Source organism: Anabrus simplex, chromosome 3, assembly GCF_040414725.1.
Source record: "Anabrus simplex isolate iqAnaSimp1 chromosome 3, ASM4041472v1, whole genome shotgun sequence".
NCBI lineage: Eukaryota > Metazoa > Arthropoda > Insecta > Orthoptera > Tettigoniidae > Anabrus > Anabrus simplex.
Window position 1 is genome coordinate 519304099 of NC_090267.1, and position 14617 is coordinate 519318715.

General features: G+C 38.9%; 1 protein-coding gene across 1 annotated transcript in view; it reads left to right on the forward strand.

Moving 5' to 3' along the window:
* Positions 1-14617, forward strand: part of LOC136866889 (receptor-type tyrosine-protein phosphatase H) — an 819913-nt gene that overhangs the window by 59324 nt on the left and 745972 nt on the right. Inside the window, exon 2 of the mRNA XM_068227107.1 lies at positions 751-891. Coding sequence (XP_068083208.1) covers positions 777-891 — 115 coding nt within the window. The 5' untranslated portion in view covers positions 751-776. The remainder of the gene's footprint in view (positions 1-750; positions 892-14617) is intronic.

Here is a 14617-nt window from a genome sequence, read left to right on the forward strand (position 1 = left end):
TGGTATGGGCATATGATGAGAATGGGAGAAGGGAGAGTGCCGAAAAAGCTTTTTCAGAGAAGTTAACAGGAAAGAGACCACGAGGAAGACTCCAAAAGAGGTGGACAGATTCAGTGTGGGAGTGCACAGAGAAGAGGGGAGGAAAACCAGAAGATGTACTTAAGAAAGGAGAAGAGTGGTGGAGAGACAGGCAGCGATGGAGGTCCTTGATTCACACCCCGACCCGGGAAGCTGGAAATGGCAAATGAAGAAGAAGACGAAGAAGAAGAAGAAGAAGATGATGATGATGAAGATGAAGAAGAAGAAGAATATTCCAATCTACTGGCTGCCATTTCTTTCATACGTTGCTCCACCAGATATGTGCCGCATTGCTTTGAGAATACAAAAAGATCTCATCTAATGCTTCCCTGCCAGTTCACAAGGACTTCAAGGATCTCAGCAGCAGAAAACTGAAATCAAATAACCCATCAATCTGAATGACCAAAGACTTGACAGAGCAAGATTCCGTTTAACAGAGGAATGGAAACATTAGTGGTGTCAAGTAGCTGCAGAGTTTAATACATTCGTGTCATATGATGAGCTGTCGTTCCTGCGCAGTGTTCTGGCGCATGAATCAAATGTGTTTCACGAGGTTTCTCCATAAGTGGGGCTTCGGTAGCCCTACCAGAGATCACAGGAAGATTTAGTTGATGTGATTCTGAAACACCTCTAGGCTTCTCTTGTGTTTATATGTGACTGTTTCTGTTCCAGGTTATGGACTGAAGTGAGAACTCTCTATGATGGTCCACTTGATACTGGTGCTCCTAAATCTCTTAGCAGTGAATGCAGAAGATCCACTGACCACAAACATTCCAGAAACTAGCTCATACAGTGTTGACGAGAGCACTTTCTGTAAGTACCTGTCACTCGCTCATATGATAAGAACATTCCCATTTTGAGAATTGTATACATGACAGCGAGATGATATCCATAACTTTTGAAAATTTTGTCTGTCTACAGTTTTCTGTAAATTGAATAAACACAGAAACTGCTAAACTGTTCTTCATGAAACTCACCAATATTGAAACAGGGATAGGTATCCAGAAATTCCCTATACTTGGTTTTATCTCAGCCAGGTTAGAAGCTCAGTAACTTCGAGACCAGCCAGAGTTTCCAAGCCCAAGTCCAGTAGCAGTTTTTTGCCACTTGCCTGCCTTCTGCTCGCTCCATGGTGTACCAGTTTATGAAGTGCATATAAAATTGTCTTTGGGATTGCGTGTGTGTAAAGGGGGAATTTTGTTAAATAGAAGGGGCTGCCTGGCCCAGGTGGTTCATTATTCCATTCCTGTCATGGTCCTGAGGTTCACATAGCCTACACCAAAAATGAGTACCAGGTTAATTTTTGGGGGCAAAGACAGCCAGGTGTAGAGCTAACTACTCTAAGCCATCAAGTGCCGACAGCGGTAGCCTTTACTTTGCACCCTTCCAAGGGTCTTCATGGTTTGTATGGAGATGACTAAGCATCTATTCAGTAAGGCTAGCAGCCTGCACACTTAGCCAGCCTTCCTACTTTTCAAATCTCCCATGCTGTGACGTCACATCCAATCATCGTTTGATCTGTGACTACACTTGCTGCCATAGTAGAGGTCTGATCACGACCACATCCCACATAAGGGTGAGGATTCCTTAAAAAAAAAAAAAAAAAGCTTGCAGTGTTCGTTGTTGTTAAAATTGCTAGGCCATCACCTTTCTGCAGGAAAGTAGGCCACGTGGCATCCGGTTATCCGATAAAAAGTAAGCTACTCATCCACATTACGGTTATCTGCTCAATAAAAGTACGCCACATAATTTTGAGTCTGGGGAGAAGGCAAGCAAAACGGGTTACGTCATCCTATTGCCTCAGGGTATCAGAGGTAGTTGTGCATGGCCGCCATCTTGTGCATCAGCGACTGGAGCCATCTTGCTGGAGTTAGTTCTATAAGAACAATGTATAGAAACCATCATGCGCATTTGAAACTGTGCCAGCTCCTGCTGTTTTACCGTACTCCAGGTTTCTTCTTTATTTAACTGTGTAGAACACAAATTCCCCTTTACGCATATGCAAACTCAAAGATAATTTTATATGCTCTGGCACATTTAAAATGCAAAGCCCTTCAAACTAAACTCTTTTTCTGACTGTGAGATTTTGTCTGCTTTAATTCTCTCTTTACTCACATCTTCTTGCACCTGTATGACACTTCTAGCAGCTGGAGGCTACTGTAGCAGTATGCCATGTTAACTGTAGCCATACTCACTTTCAAGTGTAATTTGTTGCACGGAATTGCAAGAACCTAACTCAGTCACCACTGATCTGCATTTACGGCAGTCGCCTAGCTGTCAGATTTCCTACCTGTTGTTTACTTAAATAATTATAAGCATCACCCACTTTTGGAGACCTCAGTTTGAGTGATTTACCACTTCAAGGCACCAGTACCAACATTCCATGCCAGTCGTCATGTTATATGACTAGAAATAACAAATCCCTCAATATGACATAGACAGGAAGCCTACCGAAGCAATCAATGTTATGGGAAAGGAATCCTTACACCCAAGATGACATAAAATCTATGTTTTCTATAGCATGATTTTTAGAGCTAACAATATTCCACTTCCAGACAACGTTTACATAAAAGACATTATTCATATTTACACTATTGTAATCAACAATGGATACAATCTATAAATATAAAATAAGAGTTTTGTCTGTACATTGCTCAGAATTTAAAAAGGATTGCACTTATGTATCGGTTGTGTCCATAGTACAAGGAAATGCACTTTTTAATTTTCCGTAATTTCTGTCTGTCTGTATGTATGTACATGCATCATGAGAAAATGGCTGAAGAAGAGAATTTAATGAAACTTGGTACGTAAAGTCCGGTAGTAAGTTGCTACAATCTAGGCTAAATAATCTTATTCTCACCGAGAGAAATGGTAGTTTAGAGTGGTAAAACCAGGAAAGGACAGAGAGTAATTCCTAGTTTTACGGGAATGAAAGATAAAGGATCAGCAGTCAACAACATTTATTATAATCTTTAGAAAAAAAAAACAACAATAAATAATTTGAATAATTTGATCAATGATTAAATTCGAAATTCAAGTAACGTACACCTAGCCTTGAGTCGAACTGACCACCAGCTGTGCACATAATAGTGAATATAAATTGAATCTGACAAAATTCAGAATATCTGAAATTTACATTAATGTGGAAGGCTGGCACAAGCCAAACCAGTATTGAAATTTACCAGAGTAATAAATGAATATTCAAAAACATCAAATGACGAAGCTAAATAGAAAAAAAAAGAGTTGCTTTAACAATAGATTGAAAAGGACTGGAAATTTAACAACGAACTTGAGGCAGACTTGCAGCATTAAATTCTCCACCGGGGAGGTAAAATTAAAAATAATGAAAACATTAAGCTTTCAGATTAATAGTCCAACACTGCAGTGTAAAAGACAAATCCTTTTAGGCAAACCAATTCCATAGAAAATGTCATCTTCAAGATCAGACATGCTGACAAACGTAGATTAAAATGTTCATAAAAGTAAAGCAGAATGCTAACTCCAGGCTGGCATTAATGAAATTGAATAGAATTGCTGAACAGGCCAGCTGGTGCTGAGTAGAAGGTACTCGGCTTGACATACTTTCATTTATACGAGAGGGCAAGCCCATGTCAACGGCCCCAAGCAGGGCGAAGTGAATACATGTAGTGAGAAATGCCGCTTCTAAACACGCGGCGAGGCTAACAGGCTGGATGCGTAGTCCGCATGGACATTGCTGAGAATTGGCAATTCTAGTGAGTTGCCCGAAGCAAAGTGAGGAGCCGAGTCCTCGTGCCGAGTCCTCAAGTCGAGTGCTGGAGCGGAGTCCAGGTGCAGAGTCCAGTGCGGAGTCCAGTGCGGAGTCCAGTTGAACATGTTGAGTGGCAGTCCTTAAGAAGCACTGCAGAAGATTCCAGATTCAACAAAAAGTAGTGCTGCAAGACTAACAGTAGTAATTACTAAAAAGTACGTGAGAAACCTTATCATAAAATACAAAATAATGAAAAAGAGAAGTCCAGAAAGAATATTCATAATTTCCACACAATTAATAATATAATAAAGGCAAGGGAAAAAACAGAAATAATCAATGAAAAAATAGAAAGACACAGAAGAATACATTCTCGGTACCAGAAGGAGACAAATTACCGGTGATGCAAGCAGTCATGTGAAGGTAATGTGACCAATCAACAGGCGACGTAAAAATGACATAAGTTAGCGAAGCGAGAGGAAGAAAATAAGCAAACAGTGTTCGTATGATCTGTGACATGATTGCACGCCAAGGGGAACTTGTTATAAATCAACGAAAAATAACTAGACGTAACATAATTAAAGGTAAGCGCAACATCAAACTTAAAATCAACCAAGTAGAAAAGTACCGAAAATAGTGAGAATTGCCAATAAATCATACGTTCATGGGCGCATGAACCATAGGGCAAGGCCTAAAATTTAATTCTCAAATATTCATGTTATTAGTGGTCCTATCTTAATAAAAATCGGTATACAATGTCGGGGAATAAGATTCTATTATCTAGGCCATAAATAATTTTATTCACGCTGAGTGAAATGGTAGTTTAGGAGAAGACCTACAATGTAATTCTAAAATATTTGAGTTATTAGTGGTCCTATTGACAAGCCCGCCTGGTGGCCATGATCGTTAAGGCGCTGAAGTCTAAAACGGTCTAACACCGAGGTTAGCCGGTTCGAGTCCCGTTGGTCGAAAAAATTTTCACCATCAGAATGTTGGCCGGCAGGGTAGGGGAGGTGGTGGTATACAATTTCTAATCACTAGATTGCGTGCCAAAAGCCTGGATTAAATTCCAAACCTCTCCGCAGTGCTCATATGGAGTGAGGGCATATGACGCTGTTGATGGTGATTCGTCCGTCGGATGGGGACGTTAAGCCTTGAGCAGACCCCTTGGTGCTATTCGACAGGAGTAGGCTATGTGCCGGCACCGGGTTTCACCCTCTCCCTACTATCATATATCACGTCATTCATTTCATCTCCCATTAACTCCTCTGATGAGGTTGACGTCAGGAAGGGCATCCGGTCATAAAAAACCGCCACGACAAATTCATCACACCTCATACCCGACCCCGTAGGGAAACGGGACAAGGGTTGGACAAACAAACAGTGGTCCTATTGACAAATACTACATAACTAAAGTTATATATTTCTGATCTTTTATGTCTTGTACATTTTTACCATACCGGCTATGATAACAGAGATATTCATGAATTTTGATTTTTGTTGCTAAGTCCTTATCAGTGTCGAGTCACGAGAAAATGGGTAAACAGAATTTAATGAAAATCGATATGCTAAGTCAGGGAATAAAGAACTACAGTCTACACTATAAATAATTTTGTAAGACGTCTTAATATCGCAGAGTCGAAAGAAAACTAAATTTGAAGGCCTACAATACAGAAAGCTCATAACATTGATCAACAATAACATTACACTGACCATTGTTTGTTGGTATATGCTTCTTGTTCCTGTTGCAACTCATCTCTGATAGATGGGATTACTGCTGTCTACCAAGTTTTCTTTTATTTGCTTTATGTTGCACTGACAGAGATAGGTCTTATGGCAACAATGGGATAGGAAAAGCGCTAGGAGTGGAAAGGAAGTGACCCTGGCCTTAATTAGGGTACAGCCCCAGTCTTTTCCTAGTATGAAAATGGGAGACCACGGAAAACCATCTTCAGGGCTGTCGATGGTGGGGGGTTCGAACCCACTACTTCCCGGATGCAAGCTCACAGCTGCATGCCCTTAACCACACGGCCAACTCGCCTGGTTGTGCCGAGTATAACAGCCTACCTGAATATTGGTGGGAAGTAGATGAGGAGTTGGACAAATTTCTTCTTTAGCATGCCATTCCCCTGGTTTATAAATTTTCTGATACAATTGGTACGTCACATACTGATTCATCATAGCATTGGAGCTATTCAATCCTTACTCTGAGGCACTGACTGGAATGAGCAGTGTGCATATTTAACAAAATAATGGCAGAGGAGTGTTCATGGCTGTCTGTGCCTGGTCATTCCAGCACTGAAACTTTCGACGGTTAGATCATTACTGTAGTACTGTTCGTTAAAGGGAGAAAATGTGCGGTTTTTCATTTGATCTACTATTTTGTATGATAACATTACTTTTAATTTATACATTCCTACTGAAGTTTTTGTGATGGCCTAAGTTGATTTCAGTTAGGAAAACCACGAAGATAGTCTTTCTGAGAATCCTGTGGCAAAGCATAGGTACATCAGCTAGTAAGGAAAATGTTAACAAAATTATAAATAAGTCACTCAGCACTTTGAAGAAAAAAATTTAAAAGGGAAAAATATAGTACATTAACTTCGCGTATAACAATAACAATCTTTACCAAATTACAAACATTAAAGAAAAAAGAGAATTTTAATATTGCTTTCGATGCCACTTATGTTGGACAAACCGGCAGAAATTTTGCCATATGTTACTAAAAACACACAAATGCCAGTAGATACAGAAGATTTTCTGCAGTGAATAAAATAATCACAAGATGGCCACTATTAATCAAGACATGAAAATCATCCAAACGGTCAATAAAAGAACATCCTTAAAAGTCTAAATATACAGCTTGACCAAACACACAACCTAAATGAAACTACAGAGAAAATCAATATATTATATTAATGCTTATTTACAGACAAATAGATTTCCTTCAGCACACATCAAACAAGCCACTTCCTCTCTCACCACCGCTTCTCCTCACTAGTAACAGTCTAGGGTATGCGATAACTCACACTTGCTCAGACGACACCAGGGGCTGGAAGACAAGACAGACATAAGTCTTGTTTTCCTTTACTTGCCCAATTTTACTGTCACAGTGGTTCACACTCTCATCTTCCGTATTCTCTCCTTTTTAGATTCAACAACTTTACGAAGATTCCCATGAATTCAACTGTTATAATACAAATTTCATAAGGTTCCATGTAGACACCTAATTTTAAATATCTGTAATCATAAAGGGAAGTGTTTGTGTGTGTGTACACACTGCCCAGCCAAATCTACAGCACGCAGAGATCTGAAACTTTTAACATAGGTAGATGAAGCCGGATTTTTAATTTTTGTGACTTATGAATGAAAAACTGGCTAAAAATATGTGTTGGGATATGACAATCCAATGTGCTGTCACCAGGATTAAATGCATAGATTCACTGTCGCTAGGCAATGTACATAAGATATATAATACAAACCAAGGAGCCATTATAAGTCCATGGTATAGGAAACCAGTTTTGGTCCCGACACGAGGAGCCATATCCGGAAGTGTTTGTCTGTGTGTGTATGTGTGTGATGCCCAGCCAAATCTATGGCATGCAGAGATCTGAAATTTTTAACATAGGCGTATTCTTAGATGAATCTGTTCATAGTTGCCCTAAAAGTGCTGGTCGATTTTCAAAGCACTGTTCAATTAATGACATTATCGAAAGAGCTTTTACATCTATCGATGTCCCTTCTGTCCTAGAACCGAGTGGAATTAGTCGCACATATGGAAAACGCTCTGATGGCCTGACTTTTGTCCTACGGAACAAGGCAGATCTCTCCTGTGGGATGCCACATTAGCACCATCTCATTTGCCTCACACTTGCAAGGCTGCTGGTTCTGCTGCGGAATTGGCCATGCGCAATGAGAGGGCGAAATACAGAGCAGTAAAGGACAACTACATCTTCGTGCTGTTCGCAGTCAAAATGACGGGGACTTGGTGCCAAGAAGCTAAGAGTCTGATTTCAGATATTGGAAAACAGTTATCTGCAATCACTGGAGACTTCTTCAACAGAATTCCTGAGGCAGTGGATACGAAATGCTGCCAGCGTTATGGGTCCGTTTCCAAATAACGCTCCAATGGACGAAGTCTTTTATCTTACACCTTAGACTTTCAAGCCAGAGCGAAGCATCAAGGAAACTTTGTTTGAATTAACTCATTTTGTAAATAAATATTTTAAGCTAGAGGCCTACTTTCATTAATTATTTATATTATTTATATTTTCCCAATATTCATATAATTCACTTAAAATTTTAAGGAATACGAGGATGTCACTATATCAGCAATAAAATGTGAACTGTACTTTCTTTCAACTAACTAAATCTAGATTATTATTATTATTATTATTATTTTTTTTTTTTTGATTCGTTGTGCCCAGCTGTGGAGCGCGTTTGAACTTATTTTGCACAATGTTTCTTCTTCTTTTCTTCCCAATATCTCTTCATTTTTTCACTGTGTTCCTTTCTGCGTGTTTCTGTCCAGCCTGTATTTTTTCTTGTTGGTTTCTCTGCAAATTTATGTTTGTTTACTAAGCTTCTAAATTTCATTCTATCTTGAATGGTTTCGTCTTCAATACCCATTTCTTGTAGATCTTCATGAATTTCTGCTAACCAATTGTTGCGGATTTTCAATGTTAGAGCTAGATTTAGAATTTTCTTTGTCAGCCTGTTGTCATCCATTCTGTGTAGGTGTCCGTAGAATTTTAGTCGTCTCTTTCTGATGGTATCTGTGATTTTTTCTGTGAATTGAAAAATTTCGTGTGGTTTCTTTTTCATCCAAATTCCATTTTCGAACTTTGGTCCTAGGATTTTTCTGAGAATTTTCCTCTCTTGTTTCTCAATGCTTTTCATTTGTGACCTGCCGCCAATAATCAGTGTTTCAGATGCATAAAGTGCCTCTGGTTTGATGACTGTATTGTAGTGTCGTAATTTTGCATTTTTTGATATACATCTTTTGTTGTATCTGTTCCATGTGATTTTGTAAGCCCTTTGCAGTTTAGCAGTTCTTTCTTTGTTAGCTTCCTGATTTAACCCTGCTGGCTGAATAATTTCACCTAGATACTTGAATTTGTCTACTTGGGAAATTATTCCACAATTGGTGATTAATGGTTGATTGTCGAATCTTGATTTAGTTCCTTCCATAAACTGCGTCTTTTCAAATGAAATTTGAAGTCCGGTTTTTGCGGCTATTTCATTCAATTTTTCTATGGATTGGATTGCTTCTTGTCTGTTGTTCGAAAGGATCGCAAGGTCATCTGCGAAAGCTAAGCAGTCAAGGTGAATTTTGTCTTTAAGAAGTCTGCCAATGTTTATACCTTTAGTTTCTTTTCTCCATTCACGAATCACTTTTTCCAAAACTAAATTGAATAGTAGTGGGGATAGTCCATCTCCCTGTCGGACGCCAGTTCTGATTTCGAACGGTTCAGAAATTTCTCCCAAGAACTTAACTTTTGATGTTGTGTTGGTCAGAGTTTGTTTAATCAATTCCCTCGTTTTCCTGTCGACTTGAAATTCCTCTAGTATGTTGAACAGGGTCTGCCGATCTATGGAATCATACGCTTTTTTGAAGTCAACAAAGGTGATTACTGTCTGTTTGGTTTTGCGAATCTGCAGTATGGTTTTTAGGTTTAGGATTTGTTCTGCGCAGGATCTCCCTTTTCGGAATCCAGCCTGATAATCTCCGATCAGGTGGTCTGTTTGTTTCTCTAATCTATTAAGTAGAGCTTTAGAGAAGATTTTATATACGAGTGAGAGGAGAGAAATTCCTCTGTAGTTATTAATATCTGATTTGTCTCCTTTCTTGTGAAGCGGGTGAATCAATGCACATTTCCAATCCTCCGGAATTTCTTCAGAAAACCAAATGTCCTGTAAGATTTTTTGAATACTCTGGGCCAGTTTGTCACCACCAATTTTCAACATTTCAGCGATTATTCCATCTTCTCCTGGTGCTTTGTTGTCTTTTAAATCTCTGATTATTTGTTTGACTTCTTGTAATGTGGGGGGTTCTGAATCTGGATTAGGTGTTGGTTTTTCATAGGTGAATTGTTCCTTTGGAGATTCACAGTTTAAAAGGTTCATGAAATGGTTTGCTAGGAGTTCACAATTTCCCTTATTACTTGTTTCCAAAGTCCCATCTGTACGTTTGAAACAGAGACTAGGTGCCTGGTAATTGGATAATTCTTCTCTGAATGTTCTGTAGAAGTTCCGTGTATTGTTTTTCTTGAAATCTTCTTCTATTTCTACCAGTCTGTTTTGATCATATTTTCGTTTTTCAGATCTGATGATTTTTGAGGTTTGTTTCTGTGTTTTGAAGAATTCATCACGATTTTGATCAGTTTTATGGGAACTCCAGTTTAGCCAGGACCTAATTCTGACTTCTATGGCCTTGTCACAGGTGTCATTCCACCACCTGTGTTTGCGTTTCCTTGGGAGATTGCTGATGTTTTGTGAAGCTTTCAAGAGTGTGTCCTTGAGTTCTAGCCAGTTTGAAGGAGCATCGTTGGAGATATTCGCAAGGAAATTGTCTGAGTTCTGTCTCAGAAATTCAGGGTCGATTCTTGGGTTTCTGATTGTTTTGGTTTTCTTCCTGTTGGGTTGAAACTTTACTTTAACAAGAGATAGGTGGTGGTCGGAGTCAATAATTCCCTTTTTGACTTTAACGTTCATAATTTCTTTTTGGTTTTTCTTGGAAATAGCCACATGGTCTAGTTGAAATTCTCCTAAATGCATGTTCGGGGATCTCCATGTCATTTTCTTTTGTGGAAGTGCCAGGAAATGGGTTGACATCAATTTTAGATCGAAATTCTCGCAGAAGCCAATTAAACGTTCTCCATTTTTATTGGTTCTTTTGTGAGCAGGGTAAAGTCCTACAGTGGTCCTAAATTTCTTCTCTTTGCCAATTTGTGCATTGAAGTCCCCCAGCAGAATTTTGACATGATGTTTTGGAACTTTGGCTGTAGTTTCTTCTAGTAATTCCCAGAAGTCATCTACCTTCTGTTGGTCTTTTTTATTGTAATTGTTTGTTGGTGCATGTGCATTGATTAGTGTATAAGCTTTGTTTCCTGATTTGATTGTCATTAGCGAAATTCTTTCAGAAGGAGATATAAAGTATAATACCGAATTTGTGATATTTTTTCTCACTGCAAAACCAGTGCCAAATTGTAATATTTTGTTAGGGAGGAGGGTAGCTGGTTTACCTTTATAAATTCTATAGTTTCCTGATTCAAAATGATTTTCGTCACTGTACCTAGTTTCTTGGAGTGCCAGAATTTGGATGTTGAGTTGGTCTAATGTGTCTGTTAAGTGCTTCAACTTTCCAATTTTGCGAAGCGTGTTGATGTTTAAAGTGCCAATAAAATGTTTTTCCTTTGGGCGAAGAGATTTGGGAAGCTCCGATACATTCCCGCATGATGTTCTCGGTCCCCCAGAATCCGATGACCGAGAAAACCTAGTATGAATACTAGGGCCTGGGGTAGTAGTATCATTAACTGACGTTGCCATCATGCTAGTAAGTTGAAGATAATGGGGAGATTGATCTTTGTCAATCTCATAGTTACAACTAAGGTATTGAGCCTCAGAGGTTGCCTCAAGATGTTTTCTGGCTGTGCCTGTTTTTGGTCCGCGAGAGGTATTTTATTTCCCTCAAGCCCTCCGGACAAATCCGGTGAGCCCCCCGATCCGCCACCTGGGACGCGCCCGATAGGGGAACAGGCAAAACCCCATTATTATTATTATTATTATTATTATTATTATTATTATTATTATTATTATTATTATTATTATTATTACAATTTCCCCCAGGCTGCCACAAGGACAAAGTATGTCGACTACACAGTATTTTGTCTTCTAAGTTACTGTTGACTTTGCTAGAGTGCCAGGTAGAAAAATCACCACAAGGCTCAGGAATAAATTTGCAATACAGTTCTTCAGATGTTATATAGATGATTGTGGAGTATGGTCACTGAACCTCGTATTGAGGCGATAGCGATGTTGTGAAGTCGTGTCCGGCTGAGACCGAGAGAATCCCATAGCTGTACAAGAAATTTAGGGATTGTGCCTCGAGCTCTGATCATGAGTCCATGGACGGAAATATTGTCTAGGTGATATTTATCTTTATAGTAGTTTACAGTTGGCTGGTAAATTGACTTCTTTTTGGCGTCCACCTCTTCGGCCTGGCCAACGTGCGTCTCGAAGCGTATTGCGGGATCTAAGATTAGCCCTTGCTTGCTAGCTGGTTGAAAGGCTATTCATGTCAATATGCCTGTTACTCCCATCGGTAGCTAGGCCAGAGACCTCTTCGTGCACTGTGAAACCGTGATTCCTCAGCGAGGTCGCAATCATGTGTTATATTGTATGAGGGCGGGATTTCTCAATACCTCCCAATGAGGGCAGGCTCCCAGGACATGGGCAAGAGTTTTGTGCTCTCTGTGGCAACGCCGACAGACGGTGTTGTCCTGGGACCTTCCTGGCACGCAGCAAATGGCGCACACATTCGCTGTCATCTTGATGGCCTCTCTCCATTCCGCATAGGATAAGCCTCGGTGATCTCTTATCCATTTGTTCCCTGGTGTGTATTCCTGGAAGAGTCCAAATCCCTTTCCTTTGTGTGGCAACTTCGTCCATGACTGAACTTCTCTGTCTCGTAGTATCTATTACAAGTTGTCCATTTCATGACCGTATCGATGTTTAATCAAGAAGTAAGTATAAATAACCACCTAATCGATACTTCATTAATGCCTCAGGCTGTAAATTTTATGTTTGGGTCTAAATTATTCAAAGTATTAAGGATACTGTGACTATCATTTATTTCCTTGTTAATTATGGCATAGGTATCATCAACATATCGAAGCCAGAGATCGAGTCCTTTAATGTGACCTACTATCTGAGTGTGTTCCAAAAAGTCGAGGTAAATGTTAGCTAAAATTCCAGAAGCCGGCGCTCCCATTGGAAGTCCATCTTGCTGATATATTTTATTATTATGGTTTCATTTTGAAATTCATCAATAAAATCATCACTAAATGCAAATACCAACAACAAATTAAACTTAAACAGCATTCAGAAAAAGAAAAAGGATATGTAAAATTCACCTTTAATAACCCGCAGATTTACGAAATCACCAACTTATTCAAGAAACACAATACCAAGGTAGCCTTCTCTACAAACAACAACACGAAACATAGATTCTTTAGTCATAATAAAGCTAATAAACTTAAAGATGACGAATTCCAGGAATCGGGTATTTATAAGCTGACTTGTGCTCAATGTAAAAAAACTTACGTGGGACAATCTGGAAGGAACTTCTCAATTAGATATCAAGAACACGTCAATGCTGAAAGATACAAAAGATTCTCTGCTATGGGATCCCATATGAAAGAGTCCAACTACAAATTCACCAATATAAAACAGGACCTTCAAATTATCTGTATGATTAATAAAGGTAAACTTATGAACAACCTGGAAAACATCCACATCGTTCTTGATAAATTGGAAAACGGTGAAGAGAATCTCAATGAAAACAACGAGCATAAAAACATCTTATATGAGAATATTAGCAAATACTTAGAATGGATAGACATGAAACAGACTAGATGAACAAGAGATTTGATCAAACACGACATCGCAGAAGCACAGCCCAATCTCCCTCCTCCCTCACATGTTATTTTAGATGGCGATAAAACTCTACTTCCCTTCTCTCCAGAGCTTTCCATGAATTGTCAAACTGTATCACATCGTTACTTCACCAGGTCGCGCTCAAAGACAGACCCTCTAGACAGCGCAGAATAAACATCTTTTCCAAACAAGAACGAGAGGCAAGATGACCTATTCTGATGACCTCCATTTTTATCAAAGGAGTCTCCAAAGAACGTTTATTTGTGCTTAACTGATAATTCTTCTTTATAACATCTTTTAGTGCACACTGGACTTTTAATACTATATGGCGCACTGAACTTTATTCATAAATAAACAACATAACTTCCGCTCAGTGCTTTGTCAATTGGAAGAGTTATTATTTTTAATATATTGCTGCTCAATATCCCACATGGTATGTACTTTTAAAAAGACTGTACTTGTGTTTACATTGTTTATTTTTTCTTTGATATTTATGCTTTAATTTACTTCAGGCTGATGATGACATATTACTAGGTCGAAACTAGTCCCTATGTAATTTAAACTATTTACATTTTGTATTGAAAAGGTGGACCCAAAATAATATATTAATTTACTCTATTATATTCGTGCATGATTTGATCTATCCATCTCACCTTCAGCATTATTCTGTAACACCACATTTCAAAATCTCCTATTTTCTTTCTTTCTGAGCTAGTTATCGTCCATGTTTCACTTCCATACAATGCCATGCTCGAGACAAAATTCTTTGGAAATGTCTTCCTTGCTTGTGCATGCCTGCATTTTATGTCCTCCTTGCTTCTGCCATCGTCAGTTGTAACAATATCATCTGCTTGCTTTAAGACTTCATTCAGCTGCACTACATCACTTTTGTTTCCATCTTGTACTCCTTCCCCAAGACTGTGTCCATAACTTTCAACAATTTCTGCAGTCTCAGAATATCGCCAACATACCTCAGAGTTTTGATTTCCAAATTCCTCTTTAGTTTTCTTTACTGCCTGTTCTATATCAACATTGCAAAGGAGAAGGGTAAACTGCAGCCTTGTCTCACTCCTTTCTGGATTGCTGTTTATTTTTTCAAAGTCCTCAATTCTTATCACTGTGACTGATTTTTGAAGGGAATGAAGATAATTCTTC